Consider the following 21,015-nt stretch of genomic DNA (forward strand, 5'->3'; position numbering starts at 1 on the left):
TTTGGTCCATAACTAGGTTGGATGCAAATTTTTTTTTATCATTATAATTTTTTTCACATCCGACCTAGTTATGGACCAAAAGGTCTGTCGCTATGCTCTGCCTTTGTAATCCTTTGTAAGTTAGTGGTCTTACCAAGGAATGTTACAGTCAACAAGGAGAGGTACCGCTCTTGGCAGACCATCTTGAGGACTGCTTCGACATCTGTCAAATTGAAGTGTACCAGCAGGACTGAGCATCTGCTCACATAATAAAATTGGTAACTTGTTGGCTGGATTTTGTGGGAATTAAATATATTAAGAATTGGTCAGGCAACAGTCCTGACATCACTCCAATAAAAAATTTGTGGGCTTTAATGAAAGCCCAAGTGAGGAAGCATGACACATCAAGTATGTCAAAACTTGTTGCCACCCTTCAAAACATCTGGGCTAACCTCTCTCCATCCATCCTCCAAAACCTCACCCACTCTGATCCCCGTTGCCTAAGGTCTTGCTTGAAGAATAAGGAAGGATGCACCAAATACTAAGAGTTAGAGAATACCCAGTATGAAGTCTGTTCTTGTTGTTTTTGTCCAAATATGATGTGATGAGGTAGAAAGTTATGCATGCCAATTATGATGGCGCTGACTGTATATATGTTTAGTATGTATATATATATGTAACATATTTATTCATGGATTTATGCCTTCGGCTTTGGCTGCTTCCCTTGTAAAGGGGAAAAAGCCATAGGTATATATATGCATGTATGTATACATTAATGTAATATATATTTACCTAGTTGTATTATACAGGAAGGGAGCTCATGGTGACCCGTCTTTGTATCTTTCAGCATCAAATTTATTCTTAAAATCGTGAACAGTATTTGCACACACTGTTTTTTCATCTAAGTTAGTCCATATATCCAGCACTCTGTGTGGGAAGCTATTCTTTTTCCTATCTCTTCTATAGTTGTCATTTTTTAATTTCTTTTCATGACCTCTTGTTTTTCCATTGTCATTTTTTAGTAAATCTTTTCTGTCAAGGATTTCCATTCCTTTCATGATTCTATATATAGTCAATAGATCACCTTTCTCTTCTTTGCTCTAGTGTTGGTAGATCTAGTTTCGATAATCTTTGTTCATATGTTAATTTGGAGAGAGCTGGTGCCAACTTTGTTGTTGCTCTCTATATTTTTTCTAGTTTCCTTTCTTTTTAGTACTGGGTGTCCATAGTGTCGCTGCATATTCCAGTTTTGGTCTAACCAATGTGACTAATACTTTTTTTTATCATTTCTTCATCCAAGTATTCAAATGCCACTTTCATTTACCTAGTGTATCTTACAGGAAGGGGAGCTATGCTCATGGTGTCCTATCTTTGTATCTTGTAGTGTGTAGTTTGCTCTTAAATTCGTGTATAGTTTTTGCACACTGTTATTTTGTCCAGTTTGTTCCAGATATCCACCACTATGTGGAAAACTCTTTTATTTATTTATTTATATGTTATCTATTTTTTTAAGGTCTTCTATAGCTGTCCTTTTTGAGTTTCTTTTCATGTCCCCTTGTCCTCTTATCCCAATTTAGTATGTCCTCTCTATTAACCTCTTCACTCTGGGGCACATTGCACGTCTGGCAGCATTAGCTGCCCGACGTGCGATGTTGTGTCATAATAATCGCATTATAAAAAATAAAGTCAGTGCTCAATCGTTCGTTCTCTTTCACCCGTGTATTTTGATAACCATAGAAAATATGATGAAGCCAGTTTAGAGAGAATGGAGTTTACGTAGGTACAACTACAATAAATATAATCAAGATGCTGACATCGGCATCATCGAGTACCCACTTGCTCCTCATGCCGCCTACGTAGGCGTCACCGTATGGAAATGGTTAAGGACTTCCTTGCCTTTCATGATTCTGTAGATAGCATTTCTCAACCTGGGTTCTGTGGAACCCAAAGGTTCTGGAAAATGTTTTTGTAATAATGTGAAATAGACATCATCCTATCTAACCTATTATTACAATGAAAATAAAATGAGAAAGATATGGTGTATATATATATATATATATATATATATATACAGTATATACATACATATACCAAGGCTTTTTCCCCCTTACAAGGGAGGTAGCCAAAAAGAAAAAGGCATAAAATCATTCCCACCCATTCCATCCCTGAATACACTCCACACCCCTCCACCCTCCCTCTTATCTGAGCACCTCCTTAATGACGGGTCATCCCTGCACCTTGTCCACTGCCCTGGGTCAGAAGCAGTGTCGCAAGACACAGCACATCCACAGCAAGGCCGCTTCATTAAATCGGCGACCCCCCCTCTCCGTCCCCCCATTGCATAAAAGGAGAGGACGGGGAGAAATCCCTTCGGGCTGCGTCAAATTTTGCTCACACATACTACCTCACCCCCCATCCCCCGCCCATTCCACCTCATGCAATCACAACATCATCCATATACAACCATTCTCCATTCACCCCTGTCTTCTGTCCTCTCCTGTCCTTCCTCAACAGACATTCCCCTCTTCCCCAAAGCCCCCTTCATCCCATCCATCCACCTCATCCTAGGACGTCCCCTCATGTTCACTCCCTCCACATCTGCCTTCTATACCTCTTTTACTAGTCTTTCTTCACTCATTCTTTCCATGTGTCCAAACCATCCTAATATTCTTTCATCAACCCTATCTCCCAGCTCCTTTTCCACCCCTGTTCTCCTCCTCACCTCCTCATTTCTCACTCTATCTAGCCTAGTAACCCCCATCATACTTCTCAGACACCTCATCTCAAACACATTCAAACTCCTTCTCTCTTCTCTTATGTTCCATGTTTCTGCCCCATACAGTGCTATTGGCACAATCACTCCTTCATACTGTCTCCTCTTAGCATCCATTCCCAAATGTCTATTCCTCATTACACTTTTTAATCCACCAAGGCATTTACTCGCTTCTCTCAATCTACATTCTACCTCCACTTTCACTCCACCTTTCCCTGCCACATTTACACCCAAGTATCTAAAACTATCCATTTCCTCGAGTCGCTCTCCCTTAATGCTCACTTCCAGTCTACTGCCACTTTCACCCCTTGTACATCTCATCACCTTACTTTTACCCACATTTATCTTTAGCTTTCTTCTATCACATACTCTCTCAAACTCTGCCACCAACTTCCTCAATCCTCAGTCCCTCCTCCTCCTTTGCGCAGGGGTTCCTTGAGATGTGCAATTTATTTTAAAGGTTACGTAAGGGTAAAACATTGAGAAGCACTGCTGTAGATGGTCAGCAGGTCACCTCTTTCTCTTCTTTGTTTCAAAGTTGGTAATTTCAATTTACACATTTTCTCCTCATATGACAGCTTTGAAAGTGTTGGGGCCATTTTCATAGATTTTCTTTATATTCTCTTTGGTACTGGGTGACTATAGTGTTGCAGCAGTGTATGTATATCATGTTTAACAGGCACATGATTATGTTCTTATTACTGCAAGAAAGTAGCTCTAGATAATGGAAAGTTTCATGTATTTATTTGCTTATTGTGTATAGTCTTGTAGGGAGTGGAATTATTGATACTGTATATCTTAAGAGTGACTGTCTTGTTATTGATTTTTTTCTTTCTTTCTTTACTCTTGAAAGCTATGAAAATGATGTCAATCAAGTGGAGCGCCTTTGTGCAGCAACAGTGCAGTGTGAAACTTGTGGAAAGCGACAGGTTATTGACCAGCTAGTAAGTAAACGAGGTCAGATATGATGTATTCTGCTCTAATATTACTTGTTTTCAGGCAATATTTTTAATTTTAGGGAGTATTTGGCAACTGATTGATTAAGATAGTTATGAATATTGTTCTTTCCTAAATGAACTTAGAATAGTTGAACTTGTTTGTCATTCATATTGATAAGTACCAGTATGCTGGGGGGGGGAGACTTTAAGACTAGTTAGGGTGGTCCCGTCTGGGGTATTGGCTGCTTGTTACTGTGGCAAAGTAGCATGCAGTCGATACTTTAGTGTCTATATGGGGCGCCCCTACGGACCAGAGCCACACATCATTTTGTCTATGATAGAGGAAAACTCTGTTCATAGAAAAATGATGACACTTTTATACTACGACTGTCCCTCCGTTATGCTGTCCCCCAACCCTTGTTGCTACACTGTACCATTTCTCTGAGTATTTTCTTTTTCTATGGTGGGGGAATTCCCTGTGGTGGGGGAAAAGAATACTGCCACCAAGTATTCCCACTTGGATCGTAAGAGGCGAGAAAAAAAGGGACGGGGATTGGGACTAGACATCCCTCTTCTTGTAGCCCTACAGGGCACATTCCTAGAAAAAAAGGCAGAGGCATATGAGGGGCTGGAGGGCCTCGGTCCAGCACCCTAAGGTTTGGGTCTTTTAATGTGCGTGGATGTGGTACAGATGAGAGTAAAATGGAAGAGTTAGGTAGTATGTTTGTGAGAAGAAAGATGGATGTGTTGGCTTTGAGTGAAACTAAGCTGAAAGGGAAGGGCGATTGTAAGTTTGGGAGTGTAAGTGGGAGGTTATCAGGAGTGAAGAGAGGGCGAGGGAGGGAAGGGGTGGCTATACTAGTAAGTGAAGAGATAGGTAAATGTGTAGTGGAGTGGAAGGAGGTTTCCTCAAGGATAATGTGGATGAAGGTGAAACTGGGAAAGGAGATGTGGGTTTTTGTAAGTGCATATGGGCCTGGCAGTGAGAAGAATGTAGAAGAAAGGGAGGCTTTTTGGATAGATTTAAATGAGTGCATAGAGGGTTTAGGGAGAAGTGTAAATGTAATAGTACTGGGAGACCTTAATGCTAGGGTAGGAAAGGAGCCAATTGATGGAGTGGTTGGGAAATGTGGAGTTCCAGGAAAGAATCGTAGTGGAGACTTGATGGTGGAAATGTGTCTAGAGAGTTGATGATAGCAAATACAGTGTTTCGGAAGAAAGTCAAGCATAAGTACACATGGGAGAGGGTGGTGGAGGGAAAGGTGGTAGATAGAGCTTTAATGGACTATGTAGTGGTAAATAGGATTATGATGGGAAGAGTTAAGGATGTACATGTGCTAAGGGGAGAGGGTGGGGGAATATCAGATCATTTTCTGGTGGAAGGTAAGTTGAGAGTGGAGGACAGATGCAGGAAGAGGAAAGGGACAAAAGGTAGGGAGTTGCTTAGAGTGAACTCTCTAAACGAAGAGGAAATGGAGAAGGAGTACAAGAGGAAGCTGAAGGAGGAGTGGGAGGGAGTGAAGGTTAGAGTGGAGGTAGGTGTAGAGGAGGAATGGGGATGGTTCAAGGAGGGAGTCACAAATTGTGCAAGGATGGTGTGTGGAACAAGAAGGACAGGAGGAAATAGAAGGAAGGGTAGTGAATGGTGGGATGAGGAAATGAAGGTTGTAGAAGAGAAGAAGCGAGCTTTCACAGATTAGTTACAAAGTAGGACGAGGGAGTCATATGAGACGTACAGGGAAAAGAGAAGTAAAGAAAAAGGTAATGGAGGCAAAGAGGAGAGCAGATGTAAAATGGGGTAAGAGTATGACAAAAAAAATTGAAAGTAATAAAAAGATGTTTTGGAAAGAAATTAAGAGGAAGAGGAGGCGAATCAAGTAGAGAAGAAAATGTAAAAGGTGCAGATGGAGAGATGATAATGGAGGAGAAGGCAATAAGGGGAAGATGGGCAGAATATTTTAGGGAGTTGCTTAATGTGAAGGAAGATAGGGAGGGAAAGATAGTTGCAGTGGGAAATGCTAAGAAAATGAGAGTGATGAGTGAGGAAAATGGAGGAGAAATAAGGAAGGATGAAGTGAAGGCAGCAGTTAAGATGATGAAAGCAGGTAAGGCACCTGGTCTGGATGGATGCCATGCAGAATGTCTTAAAAAAGGAGGTATAGTGATGGTGGACTGGTTGGTGAGGTTATTTAATGTTTGCTGGAGAGAAGGTAGAGTGCCAGAGGACTGGAGGAGTGCATGTATAGTTCCACTTTACAAGGGAAAGGGGGACAAGTGTGAATGTAGTAGTTTCAGAGGGATTAGCTTGTTAAGTGTAGTTGGGAAGGCTTATGGGAGGATCTTGATTGAGAGGATTAGGAGAGGAACAGAGGGAGTAATTGGTGAGAAACAGTGTGGGTTTAGGACAGGTAGAGGTTGTGTAGATCAGATTTTTGTGGTAAGACAGATATGTGAGAAAGCTATAGGTAAGGGGAAGGATGTTTTCTGGGCCTTTATGGATCTGGAAAAGGCTTACGACAGGGTAGACAGAAAGGCACTGTGGGAGGTTATGCGGATATACGGGATAGGAGGAAAGCTTCTGGGAGCTGTCAAGAGTTTTTATGAGAGTAGTAGAGCTTGTGTCAGGATTAGAAATGGAGAGAGTGAGTGGTTTGAGGTAAAGGTGGGACTTCGTCAAGGATGCGTTATGTCACCCTGGCTGTTCAACTTATACATGGATGGGGTGGTGCGAGAACTGAATGCAAGGGTAGTGGGTCAGGGATTGGAGATGATTAAGGAAAATGGAGAAAAGTGGGAGGTGAGCTAGCTGTTGTTTGTGGACGACACTGCGCTTGTGGCAGGATCGGAGGAGGGATTGAGGAAGCTGGTGACAGAGTTTGGGAGAGTGTGTGATAGAAGAAAGCTGAAGATAAATGTGGGTAAAAGTAAGGTGATGAGATGTACAAGGGGTGAAAGTGGCAGTAATCTGGAAGTGAGCATTAAGGGAGAGCAACTGGAGGAAGTGGATAGTTTTAGATATTTGGGTGCAAATGTGGCAGGAAAGGGTGGAGTGAAGGTGGAGGTAGAATGTAGATTGAGAGAAGCGAGTAAATGCCTTGGTGGTTTAAAAAGTGTAATGAGGAATAGGAATCTGGGAATGGATGCTAAGAGGAGACTGTATGAAGGAGTGATTGTCCCAACAGCACTGTATGGAGCAGAAACATGGAACATGAGAGAGGAAGAGAGAAGGAACTTGAAGGTGTTTGAGATGAAGTGTCTGAGAAGTATGATGGGGATTAATAGGCTAGATAGAGTGAGAAATGAGGAAGTGAGGAGGAGAACAGGGGTGGAAAGGGAGCTGGGAGATAGGGTTGATGAAAGAGTATTAAGATGGTTTGGACACATGGAAAGAATGAGTGAAGAAAGACTAGTAAAGGAGGTATGGAAGGCAGATGTGGAGGGAGTGAACATGAGGGGACGTCCGAGGATGAGATGGATGGATGGGGTGAAGGGGGCTTTGGGGAAGAGGGGAATGTCTGTTGAGGAAGGACGGGAGAGGACAGAAGATGGGTGAATGGAGAATGGTTGTATATGAAAAATGTTGTGATGCATGAGGTGGATTGAACGGGGGAATGGGGGTGAGGTAGTGTGTGTGAGCAAAAAATTTTTGACGCAGCCCGAAGGGATTTCTCCCCGTCCTCTCTTTTATATGGGGGGACGGAGAGGGGGGGTCGCCGATTTAATGAAGCAGCCTTGCTGTGGATGTGCTGTGTCCTGCGACACTGCTTCTGACCCAGGGCAGTGGACAGGGTGCAGGGATGACCCGTCATTCAGGAGGTGCTAAGATGGGAGGGAGGGTGGAGGGGTGTGGAGTGTTTTTGGGGATGAAATGGGTGGGAATGTTTTTGTGCCTTGTCCTTTTTGGCTACCCCCCTGGTAAGGGGGAAAAAAGCCTTGGTATATGTATGTATGTAGGGTGGTCCAATTGTAATGAACAAGTAGAGTTAAGGCTAACATTTAACCTTGCAAACAACTTTTATTTCTAAACAGATGCCATATGTTGATTACTGTTCTTGTGGAGGAAAAACTGGATACTGTGGAGAGTCCCGCTACTATGACTCATGGGAGCCCTTCATTGAGAGGGACCATGTACTGGTGTGGAGGAAAAGACATCATATCCACAACCACCTTTATGCTTACAAAGGTGGGTCTACACACTGTCTTTTATCTTTAAATTCTTTGTTGTACAATATGAGCAAGGCAGGGAGAGAGCAGAAAATAGGTGTGTGTGTGTGTGTGCATGGAGAATGGTTGTGAATGGATGATTAGCTGGTGCAGCTCTAAGGGATGTCTCCTTTTCTTCTTTGTTTACTTTTGAGGGGATGAGGAGTGAGAGTCACCATATAACTGAAGTGGTGGGAGTAAACCAGCTTTGGCTGTCAGGTCCTGCTGTGGAGGTACTGTGTATTGCTGCATTGCATCTGATCTTGGCAATGGGCAGGCCCTTCATACCCAAGAAGCCAAGATTTTTGAAAGGGAAACAACAGGGTGTGAGATGGATGGAGGGTGAGTGCATACCTTAGCTGGCTACCTCCCTTATAAGGAGGTAGAAGCCTTTTTAGATTGTGCAATTTATATTTCATCCCTCAGTGATATGAGAAGAAGAATACCACCACTATGCTCCCATGTATGTCAAAGGAGACTAAACAAGATGGAGTGAGGGACCTAAGGATCTGTATTTTTCTCCTGTGAAGAGCTGAGGCATGATAGGGTCTAGGAGGAGGACTCCAAGACATTGAATGTGCATGGATGTATTGTGGAAGAGACTAGTATGTTTATAAGTTATGATGCTGCAAAGACAGAGAGTAGAAAGAATCATCTTGCTACCCATCTTCAGAGCCCATCAACATCCTTTGATCCATATCACTGATACTTGGTATCCAGACTGGGCCCAAGATTTCTTATTCTGTCACCATTGATTGTATTTTCTTCACCATTTCACATAGGGAGAGCTGACAGTCAGTGACTGCTTCTTTCCCATTGCTTTTGATACAGAAACTACCTAACACCAATTCAACATAGACCACAGTCCAACAGTTCCCTGAGAGAACGGTGACCCAGTGGCTGTGCCCAAGGAATATTGCAAGATTCCCTAGGGCTGCAAGTATTTTGTTGGTAAAACTAGAGACTATATACAAAGGGCTTTTTCCCCCTTGTAAGGGAGATAACCAGCCAAGGCACACACCCACTCCCACCCCCATCCATTCAACCCCCTTGTTTCCCTCTCAGCTCCTTGCGGATGAAGGGTCATCCCTGTCTCCTGCCTACTGCCCATGTCAGGAGCAATGCAGCAAGACACAGTACATCCACAGTAGGGTCGCTTCACTTACACAGTGACCCTCCCTCCCCATCTCCTCACTCGTGTGGAAAATAAAGAAGACAGGGAAGAAATCCCTTCTGGCTGCGTCAAGTATCATCCACACACAACCATTCTCCACTTTCCTCTATTCCCTGTCTTCTCCCTTCCTTGTTCAACAGACATTCCCCTCTTGCTCAAAGCATATTTCACCCTGTCAATCTGTTCCATCCTCAGTTGTCCCCTCAAGTTTGCTCCTTCCACCTCTGCTTTCCACATCTCTTTTGCTAATCTTTCTTAACTCATTCTTTCCTTTTCCTCAAACTATCCCAAAAATCTTTCATCAGCTTGATATGCCACCTCCCTGTTCATCCCTGCTCTCCTCCTCATCTCCTAGACATATCATTCTGATTACTGTGGGAGTTGTAACATGTGATTTTTTTTTTTTCTTGAGGGGACGGCAGTTCAAACCCTGCCACCGGTGAAGCTGAACCAAGGGCATGGTTCATTAAGTACCATGCTATAAAGTCCTCTGTAAGGGGCATTGTCCTAGTCTTTTGTTAGGGAGCAGTTTGTGATGTTAAACCATATCATCATCATATATTTTTTTCAGTTTATGGGTCATATGATGATGTTTGTGTAACTGCCTTTGCTGAAGTCCAGCTGAACACCCAGTACCGCACTGTTTGGGACAGCAGTGCACTAGATTTGAGAGTCATCGATGCTCACCCAGAATCCAACTCGGACTTGGTGTATTGGCTTGTCAAGTTCCCAGTATGTGTTGTCATTTCTCTGTATTGTTGAATATTTACTACATGTTTAATTTACATAGATTACTTTGTCATGTAGGAAGGGCTGGAGAGTAAAATTGAAGAGAGTAGCTTGGAGTTCAAGAAATTTAGAAATAGCATGAGACAAAAAGTGGTGTTATGCAAACATAAAAATTATAAGATGTGTGTAAGGATTTTGAAGAGAATTTACATGTCATATAAGGGAGAAAATTATTTTTATTTATACATAAAGAAATTTCTAGAAACTGGTAAAGAAGATGAGAAAGCCAAGGGTGAAGATGGATAATAGGATTAAGGATATGAATAGAAGACAAATAACAGGGGAACACAAGGTTATGGAAAGATGGAGGGAGTGTTAGGAACTGCTAAATGTGAACAAAGATGGGAGGGTTATGAAGTTTGTAGAAAGTGAGTATTTTAATTTTTTTTCTGTATATTCCTTTCCAAATTATAGATGCTTATTTCACACTAGTGCATGTTAAAGGTCAGAATAGGTTATCTTTGACCATAGTTTAGATGCAGGTTTAATTATAAAGTAATGCGGTAACACATTCGTAAAATTCAATAAAGACCCACTGTGTTGGATAAGAAAAGATGAAGAAGATGATATCCATATATTTCGATCACAGACTTTGATCCTCTTCAGTGGAATACAGAGTAGTAAGAAAAATACATGTCTAATATAAAGAGTAAGAGAAGAAACATGGACAGGGCTCAAGTGGCATCTATTTCCTTGCGCAGCAAGTCACCCACCTTCACCAAGGATAGTAATAATTTATTGACTGCCCAGGTAGTAATACAGTCTGGTGACCATTGTCCACTTGAGATATTAGAATTAGGAAATTGTTCAATCAAAGAATATTCTATTATTTTCCTTTTGAAACTACACTTGGAGTTGAAAATAATTTTTGCCTCATTCCAGTCCATACAGTGTCCTTCTTTGTCTATGTGACAAAGAAGGACACTGCATGGACTGGAATGAGGCAAAAATTATTTTCAACTCCAAGTGTAGTTTCAAAAGGAAAATAATAGAATCTTCTTTGATTAAGCAATTTCCTAATTTTGATATCTCAAGTGGACAATGGTCACCAGACTGTATTACTACCTGGGCAGTCAATAAATTATTACCATTCTTGGTGAAGGCGAATGACTTGCCACGGAAGGCAATAGACGCCACTTGAGCCCTGTCCATGTTTCTTCTCTTTCTCTGTATTTAGACATGTATTTTTCTCACTACTCTGTATTCCACTGAAGAGGATCACAGTTTGTGATCGAAATATATGGATATTGTCTACTTCATCTCTTCTTATCCAACACAGTGGGTCTTTGTTGAATGCAGGTTTAGGTTTAACCGCTTTAGTACGATGACGCCTATGTAGGTGTCATGAGGTGCAAGCAGGTACACAAGGATGCTGGTGTCACCGTCTTGATTATATATATATATTTTTTTTTAGTTGTACATGTTTTCTGTATTTATTATTACTCAGAGTAAAAGAGAACAAGTAATACAGCAGTGGCTTTTTATTTTATAATGCAAATAGTGTGATGTAAATTACATATGGCAGCCAATGCTGTGCACGAGAATTTGAGTCGTACTGAAGTAGTTAAACTCTCTTCTAAGTAATTGCATATGTGTGTGGCAGATGTTAGCATATATGATGAGTTATGAATTTTTTTATGTAATTGTATTGGACTCCTTATAGTGACTTAAATAAGTGTATTAGAATGGCAGCTGTTGGATATCTTCAATAGAAATTTATATATATTTTCAGCACTTTTTTGCCAACCGGGATTATGTATTCAAACGACGTTATACAGTCAACCATGAGAACAAGTCTGTGGTAATTCTGAATAAAGTGACAGACTATAACAACCTTCCTGAGGTGAAAGGAGTACACCGGGTACAAGAATATTGGTCAGTTATGGTCATCAAGGCAAGAGAGGACTTTGACAAGGTTGGTTTGATTATCATTAAAGCTTTGACAGTTATCAGTGCTATTTCATTTTAGAAACTTGGGTGTGTATGTGGCAGGAAAGGGAGGAGTGGAGGTAGAGGTAGAATGTAGATTGAGGGAAGCGAGTAAATGCCTTGGTGGATTGAAAAGTGTAATGAGAAATAGACATATTGGAATGGATACTAAGAGGAGATTGTATGAAGGAGTGACTGTGCCAACAGCACTGTATGGGGCAGAACCATGGAACATAAGAGAGGAAAAGAGAATGAGTTTGTATTTACCTAGTTGTATTTTGCGGGAGAAGAGCTATGCTCGTAGGGACCTGCAGTTGTATCTTTCCGCATCCAGTTTTTTCTTAAAATCATGTATAGTTTTAGCACTCACTGTTTTCTCTTTTGATTTATTCCATGTATCTATCACTGTGGAAAGCTATTCTTTTTCAGATCTCTTCTGTAACTGTCCTTCTTAAGTTTCTTTTTGTGTCCCATTTAAGTAGATCATCCCTGTCAAGGATTTCCACCCCTTTCATAATTGAGATGATGTGTCTGAGAAGTATGATAAGGGTTACTAGGCTAGATAGAGTGAGAAATGAGGAGGTGAGGAGGAGAACAGGGGTGGTAAGGGAGTTGGGAGATAGCGTAGATGAAAGAGTATTAGGATGGTTTGGACACATGGAAAGAATGAGTGAAGAAAGACTAGTAAAAGAGGTATGGAAGGCATGTGGAGGGTGTGAACATGAGGGGGCGACCTAGGATGAGATGGATGGATGGGGTAAAAGGGGCTTTGGGGAAGAGGGGAATGTCTGTTGAGGAAGGACGGGAGAGGACAGAAGACGGGTGAATGGAGAATGGTTGTATATGGATGATGTGATGCATGAGGTGAAATGGGTGGGGAATGGGGGGTGAGGTAGTCTGTGTGAGAAAAATTTGATGCAGCCTGAAGGGATTTCTCCCTGTCTTCTCCTTTTCTGCATGGGGGGATGGAGAGGGGGGTTTGCCAATTTAATAAAGCAGCCTTGATGTGGATATGCTGTGTCTTGTGTCACTGCTTCTGACCCAGGGTAGTGGACAAGATGCAAGGATGACCCGTCATCCAGGAGGTGCCAATATAAGAGGGAGGGTAGAAGGTGGAGGGGAGTGGAGTGTATTGTGGATGGAATGGGTGGGAATGGTTTTTATGCCTTTTTCTTTTTGGCTACCTTCCTTGCAAGGGGAAAATCCTTGGTATATGTATGTATTGCATTTTTATTATTATTATTATTATTTTTTATTATTATTTCTTTTATTTATATATATATATTGAGGAAAATAAAATACTATACCATAATGAAAACAAGTGGTAACTTTCTTTTTAATCTACAGCCTGGGATTGAATACACACTCACATACTTCGATAATCCAGGAACAAGTTTGCCCCAGCGAGTCACAAATTTTATTGCCTCAACAGGTATATGTGAATTATACTGATCTTGTTTCATTATTGTCTGATATATCTTGTTTGAAGGGTAACTTGGGCCAAAAGAATTTGCTCATTCTTGTTGCATAAGTTTGCCAACACACACACACACACACACACACACACACACACACACACACACACACACACACACACACACACACACACACACTCGAAATTAGCAAAAATGAATGAAAACGACTCGAAAGCCAGTTGCGAATCAGAGCCATCTGGAGGCAATCCACTGAACCGCGATGTAAACAATAAACAAAGCACCACGTGTTACGACAATGATTTCTTAGGGTTTGGTAAGTACGAAAGAAAGAACTTAAGTAGATTATTAGAGATAGAGAGAGAGATGAGCAAAAATAGGACTCGGTGGGAAAATGAAATCATGGACTTAAGAAAAGAGGTCATTGGTTTAATTGATTGTTTATCTAAGACTAACCATGAAATTTCTGACCTGAAAAAAGCTAACTTGGATCTTACAAACGAAATTAAAGAAATGAAAAGAGACATAAATGAACTGAAGAATGATAATGAAAAGAAGAAAACTAATGATAATAATAGCGAAAATCTAAAGCAGGAAGTGAACAACAAATTCCAAGAATTGACAGAAAAGATCGAAGAAAACTTAGGTGGGGACAGTATCCAGGAAATTAAGAAGTGGAAAGAAAATATTGAAAATAAAGAAATTGCTTTCAAAGAAATAGTCAAGCAGCAAATGCAAGATAATGCAAAAGACACAATCATTCAAGTGATTAACGAAAAAGCAAATTGGGTCAGGGACACAGTAGATAGGAAGAAATGTATTGTGGTTTATGGGCTTAAAGAAAAACAAGGATTGGCGAGGTACATGAGAGAAAAAGAAGAAAAAGAGACAGCAGTAGAAATCCTTAATGAAATTCAGGGGGGAGATAGTGATTCAGGCACAGACTTAGAAGAGACTTACAGAATTGGTCGCTATACTAAGGATAGGAATCGACCTCTAAAGATAAAACTAAGGTCACAAGTGGTAGTAGAAGACATATTTGAAAAAGTAGGTAACTTGGCAAAGAGTGAAAACTACAATAAGATATGGATAAAAAGAGAAATGAGTACTGAGGAATTAGAAAAAGAAAGGGCGCTAAGAGAAGAAGCAAAGGAAAAAAACTTGAAAAGATCAGAGACAGAATGCAAAGAATTCCAGTGGAGAGTAATAGACTTGAGATTAAGACAATGGCGCTTCAAAACGAACAAAACAAGGGAAGAAGAAACCAGGGAGAAGGAAGAAAATTAAAAGTGGCCTATACCAACATTGACGGACTAATTTCGGGACTGAACGAACTCAATGATTATCTGTTAGAAGCAAAACCAGACATAATGGGAATTGTAGAGACTAAACTAAGAGGTGAAATACCATCCACTGTTATCGGACAAGGTTTATACAACTACTGGATAAAAAACAGGGACAAGAAACAGGGAGGGGGAATCATGTTCTTGGCCAAGAAAGACCTAAAGGTGACAAAAATTGCAGAGGGCAAAGGTAATGCTGAATTGATCATGATAAAAGTCGAAGGCAAGAATATGAAAAGTAGAAAGTTTGTGGTGACTTATGTGCCTCCAAAAACAAGCGCTTGGAAAGAAATTGAACATACAAAAATGCTAGATGACACAAGAAAATCACTCAATGAGATACTAATGGGTAAGGGTAATCTGGTAGTTATGGGGGACTTCAATTGCAAAGAAATTTGTTGGGACAGCATGACAGTGCAAGGAGGAGATGACTCGTGGGGCAATGTACTGCTAGATATGACCATGGAGTACACAATGACCCAATGGGTCCATGAAAACACAAGGTACAGAAATAATGAAGAGCCATCGAAACTAGATCTAATATTTACAACAGAGCCTGAAATAGTGCATAAAGTCCAGTATGAGACACCAATTGGAAAGAGTGACCATGTACTCATCGAAACTATACTAAAGGAAGAAATAGACATAGAGAGGAACGAAAAGCATAGGAAAGGAAGACTGAGGTACAACAAAACAGACTTTACAAAACTAAAGACATTCTTCCGGAATGCAAACTGGGAAATATTTTACAGGGAAGAAACAGCAGTGGAAGAGAAATGGAATATATTGATGGAAAACTACAATGAAGGGGTAAACAGGCATGTACCAAGACAAAAGCGAGAGAGAGAGTACATTAAATGTTGGTTCAACAAAAGATGCAGTGAGGCAAAAGACAGAAGGGACAAAGCTTGGAAAAAGTGGAGAAAAGACAAAAAACAAAGCAAATGGCAAATTTATGTTAACTATAGAAATGAGTATGTTAATGTGAGAAGAGAGGAGAAAAGGAACCATGAGAAGGATATTATAGACAAATGCAAAGAGCAACCCAAACTATTCTATCGGTATGTGAATGGTAAACTTAAAAACAAACAGGAATTGGTGAAACTATGCCAAGGAAACATAGAATACACAGAAGATTTAGAGATGGCCGAAGTCATGAACAATCACTTTAAATCTGTTTTCACCAGAGAGAAAATACCGAATTGTGACATAGACAAAAACAAGAAATCTCCCCTCATGAATGAGTTTACAGCATCACTAAAGGAAATATCAGAACATTTATCAAGGCTGGATGTCAGAAAATCACATGGCCCGGACGGTATTGCAAATTGGATTCTAAAGGAGTGCAAAGAAGAACTAACAGACAAAATACACATCTTAATAAACAGCTCACTCAAAGAAGGAAAGATACCCGAGGACTGGAAAAACGCTAACATTGTACCAATACACAAAGGAGGAAACAAAGAAGAACCCACCAACTATAGGCCAGTATCACTAACAAGCACCATTGCCAAAATTTGTGAGAAAATAATCAAGAATAGATGGGTAAAACATCTGGAAGACAATGACATATTAAACCCAAGACAATTCGGATTCAGACAAGGAAGATCATGCTCCACAAACTTAATATGCTTTTACTCAAGACTAATAGACATAGTGCAAGAAAGAAATGGATGGGCTGATTGTGCATTCCTAGACTTGCAAAAAGCCTTTGACAAAGTACCACACAGAAAACTACTAAAAAAACTGGAACACATAGGAGGAATACAGGGAAACCTACTAAAATGGATAGAGGACTTTCTGACTGGTAGAAAGATGAGAGTAGTGCTCAGAGAAAAATATTCAGACTGGAAAGAGGTGATCAGTGGAGTACCGCAAGGATCTGTGCTGGCACCAATAATGTTTGCTATCTATATGAATGACATGGATGAGGACGTGAACTGCTACATGAGCTTCTTTGCCGATGACGCCAAACTGCTAAGGAAAATAGAAACTGATGAGGACTGTGAAGCACTGCAAGAAGACCTAAATAGGGTATGGAACTGGAGTCAGAAATGGGAAGTGGACTTTAATACGAAGAAGTGTAGCATAATGGAGTTTGGAAAAAGCAAAAACAGAATATCAGGAAAATATACAATTGGAACCAAAGAAGTAAAGAAAGTAGGATCCGAAAAAGATTTGGGAGTAATTATCACGAACGACTTGTCCTATGATATACAGATTAACAAAATTGTCGGGGAGACTTACAACTTGCTAAGATCAATAAAAGTGGCGTTTACATACTTGGACGAAGACATGATGAAAAAAATATTGGTTACATTGATAAGGCCTAGATTAGAGTATGCAGCGACATTGTGGTCCCCCAGTACCAAAAAGAATATAAAGAAAATAGAAAGAATCCAAAGAGCAGCTACAAAAATGGCACCTGCACTTGCAAACCTATCATACGAAGAGAGATTGGCTAAACTGGAGTTACCGACACTGGAGCAAAGAAGAGAGAGAGGTGACCTATTGACCATCTACAGAATCATGAAAGGCACAGAGGTACTCGATAGTGAGAACTTACTTAACTGGGACAAAAGAAACACAAGAGGACATGGAAAGAAAATAAAAAAAACATAGCTATAGAAGAGAACTGAAGAAAAACAGTTTTCCTCATAGAGTTTTGGACACTTGGAACAAACTGGACAATGAAATAGTATGCGCAAAAACCATTCATGAGTTTAAAAACAAACTAGACACTGCAAGATACAAAGGCGGGACATCACGAGCATAGCTCCCCTTCCCGCAAAATACAACTAGGTAAATACAACTAGGTAAAATACACACACACACACACACACCCCGCGCGCGCACACACACACACACACTCTCTCTCTCTCTCTCTCTCTCTCTCTCAATTGAATTACAAGTCATGTTATTTGTAGTATAGGGTGACAAGTAAGAAAAGACATTTTTGTTTTCAGGTATGCCAGATTTTCTTCGCAAGGTGCACACAGCAGCATTGAGCCTTCAGGATCAGGCAAAGGAGGGCCAGGAAGTGTACCATCATATCCCAGAAGTTCTGCGTTGGAGACTACCTGCCATTTTACCAATAACAGACGAAGAGGATCTCATCAAGGAAAGTGTTGAGTCTATTATTACTAGTGATCTTGTTAAAAATGAGTTAACTATCGGTTCCACTGTTATAAGTGAAATTTCTAGTAATTCTGTTGTTGGTGAAAATGAGACATCCAGTAGTTCTGTTGTTAGTGAAACTGATACATTCAGTAGTTCTGTTGTTAGTGAAACTGAGACATCTAATATTTCTGTTGTTAGTGAAACTCCAGTTTGTTCTGATGTGAGTGAAACACATATCAGTTACAGCATTGTAAGCAAGACATCTGTCAGTCCTGGAAGTAAGGATGACTCTGCAGAACAAACAGTTGTTTCAAGTGATGCTGAAGGTAAAACATCCATGACAGAAAGTATTACAGATGTAGATGACACATACAGTTTGACACCAGAAAAACAAAGTCCAGAATCACTTGTAGATCTAGTTGAAATTGTAGATAGTGAGATTTCGCCCACCATAGGGGATGTTGGTTCTGAGACCAAACCCGAGACTGTAGAAAATAAAGAAGAAGAAATTAAAGACAGAAAAGAACTGTATTACTCTGACCTGGCTGTGAAAGTACCTGGAAAGGGGAAAGAAGTAATTGTAAATATATTGGAAGCTATGGAAGTTGTAAGTCCTGAGCTTGAGAAGACAGTCATTGCCCAAAAGATTGAAGAGCTAAAAGCTAAAGCATTACTATTCAAAGAAAAAGCTATTCTCAAGAAACAGAGGTCATTAGAATCCATGGCAGCCTTACAGAGAAAGCGACGTAATCATTATGAACTGTCCCAGTTTGATGAGAAAACTAACGGAATTCTCGAAACCTTATTCCAAGCCATGAGGGAAGTTCTTGAAGCAGACTCCATAGATAGATCAAAGGTAACTTCATTCTTAAAGAGAACCAGTTTAACTTGTTCTGCTGAACCAGATGATGATGAAGCATCAGAGCATAAAAATGTTGGTTCCAAAACTAAAGGAAAAACAGAATCGGAAAAAAATGAGAAGAAGGAGGACCCTCCAGACAAGGGCCCTCCTCCAGGTGGTGCTGGGGATTTTGTAAATAATGGTGACTCTGTAGAAGTGCTCATGGCTGGTGATACTGCTGCTGTACATGACCAGTCACTTTTTCAGTCCTATTCAGATAACCCGTCCTCTTTTCAGTCCTCCTCAGATCATAGTGAGTTAAGACACTATGACAAGCGGGAAGACAAGAGAAAAGAGGATGGTGTTCCTGAAAATGAGTACATTGTTGATGAAAATATGGACAGTAATTGGCAGTGGTTTATTTCATGGATAACTGTCCCATATACAGCTTTAGTAAGGCCAAGTAGTTCTCATGACCTAAAATACTCAAATGAGAATGACACAAATGTTCCTAGTGAGGAAAGACAACTAGAAAGTGAGTCTGGCATGAAGTCATGGTATAGCTCATGGATGTCATGGAATGTTTTTAGTAAAAAGAATGAGGACAGTTGTGTTGTTACATCCAGCCCAAGTTCAGATTTACAAGAGAACATCACTGAAAAACATGGAGAACCTGGGGCCAAGTCTTGGACTGCATACTTGTCCAGCTGGATAGCTTGGCCATTTGTTAGCAAGGAATCATTATGTCAGGGGGAAGTTGAATTGGTTATACAACCCTTATCTTCATTACCTGCAGAAGGTGAGCAAAAGAAAGAAGTAGAAGTACATGAAATGGAGTCGAAGCTATTGGAGGAAGAGGCACAAGAGACTGAAACAAATTGGTGTTTGAGAGAGGTAAAAGAAATTGAATTTGAGTGGCAGGAAGGGGAAGTACGTAAAACTGAATCACAGCTGAGTGATTGCCATCAACATGCAGAACAGGAAGGTGCTTGTGGCCAGCACATGGAAAAGGCAAATGTTCTTGTAGAGATCGAAGGTGTAAGTTATAGCAGCCTGAGCAAGGATGAAGTTTGGTTCTTAAGACCTGCAGATGTGATGATTAAGGTTTACATGTGGTTACTTGACACTTATCCAAAGTATCATTTGTAGTTCATGCTTGCCACATCTAACAAAACTAGGATGTGTGCGAATGTAATATTTTGAAAAAATATAATGGTTGTATATTTGAGTGACAGCCTGGGATAGAGATCATGCACAAGTGGAACTGGCAGGAGTGGTTGCGGGTATAGTTTTTATTTTGCTGAGAAAGAGAGGTGCTCAAAGGAAAAAAAATCATGTGATATTCTCTTGAAAACAGCGGGCTAAGGTAGTATGTCCAATATATCAGCTTGTAAAAGCATTTTGTTGCTTTAGCAGTTATTCCAGTTTTATAATGAAATCATATAAGGCAAAACAAAAAGACTGAAAGCTTATGGGAACCTGTATTTGTATATAAATTAAGATGTGATTTGCCACTGCTACTATTTGCATAATTGTTTGGAAAAGGCATCCCAGTGATCATATGGCCAGTAATGCATATTTCATTCCTAAGTTCTTCATGAACTGACAGTCACAAATTGAGGCTGGCATTAGTGCTTTGGTGAAAAAGTGGCAATTTATGAATATATATATAAATTAGTGTGACTGATTTCAGGAGAAGCAACTTCCTTAAGTATTTTGGGGGCCTTAACTTTTTCAGATTTGGTATATTTGACATAAATTACAAAAGATGCTTTTGCAAATGTGATGGAGCCCACTGTCTATTTGCAGTTCAGTCTCAACATTATGTGGGCTGATAAAGGGCCATTTCTTATTGCTGTCTGCTATAATGTACAGTATAACTTGTTAGGCACAAAATATCACCTTGCCTTTTTCATAGCACAACTGTTAATGTGCACAGCATAGGTGCAATGGTTTTGATTGCTTAATTGAAATATGCAATGTAACACTAGTATTGGAAACTACATAGTTTTGTAGGTGTCTTCCACCATTTTTGTTATCTGAAAGTACAATTGTAAATAAAAGTAATTGGTACTAGTTAAGGTTTATTTGCCCACTGGTAGTGAAATGGAATCATGCCAACTCTGTAATAAAGAAAAGAAAGAGGAGATCTACTGACTATTTATAGCAGTGGTTCCCAAACTATCTTACCTGACGTCCCCTTTTTGCTTCCAGTAGACCCGCACACCCCCACTCCCTCTTTTGTTCATGTGAAATGATTCTTGCATTTATTTCTTAGCATTGTTCAGGTGATGTGCCCAAAATGTGTAAGGAGAACTAGCTTAATAGAAAACGGGCTGGAGTGACTGCTACAACTATACCTTGCATGTATGTAATGGCAGATATTTGTTCTTTGAATGATTTTATCACTCTAATTAAACAAATATTTTTGAGCAGATGACTTCACGCCCCTTAGTTTGGGAACCACTGATTTATAGAATCATGAAAGGAATG

The 21,015-nt window shown here is 40.2% G+C and overlaps 1 protein-coding gene across 1 annotated transcript in view; it reads left to right on the forward strand.

Moving 5' to 3' along the window:
• The window catches only part of LOC143018551 (uncharacterized), a 29,306-nt gene extending 8,708 nt beyond the window's left edge, over positions 1-20,598 (forward strand). The window contains exons 4-9 of the mRNA XM_076174013.1: positions 3,606-3,696; positions 7,720-7,873; positions 9,639-9,799; positions 11,589-11,771; positions 13,133-13,217; positions 17,528-20,598. Of these exons, the coding sequence (XP_076030128.1) occupies positions 3,606-3,696; positions 7,720-7,873; positions 9,639-9,799; positions 11,589-11,771; positions 13,133-13,217; positions 17,528-19,671 (2,818 nt within the window). The 3' untranslated portion in view covers positions 19,672-20,598. The remainder of the gene's footprint in view (positions 1-3,605; positions 3,697-7,719; positions 7,874-9,638; positions 9,800-11,588; positions 11,772-13,132; positions 13,218-17,527) is intronic.
• Positions 20,599-21,015: the final 417 nt, after the last annotated feature.

Source organism: Oratosquilla oratoria, chromosome 35 (assembly GCF_046742065.1).
Source record: "Oratosquilla oratoria isolate Oo_2021 chromosome 35, ASM4674206v1, whole genome shotgun sequence".
Taxonomy (NCBI): Eukaryota; Metazoa; Arthropoda; class Malacostraca; order Stomatopoda; family Squillidae; genus Oratosquilla; species Oratosquilla oratoria.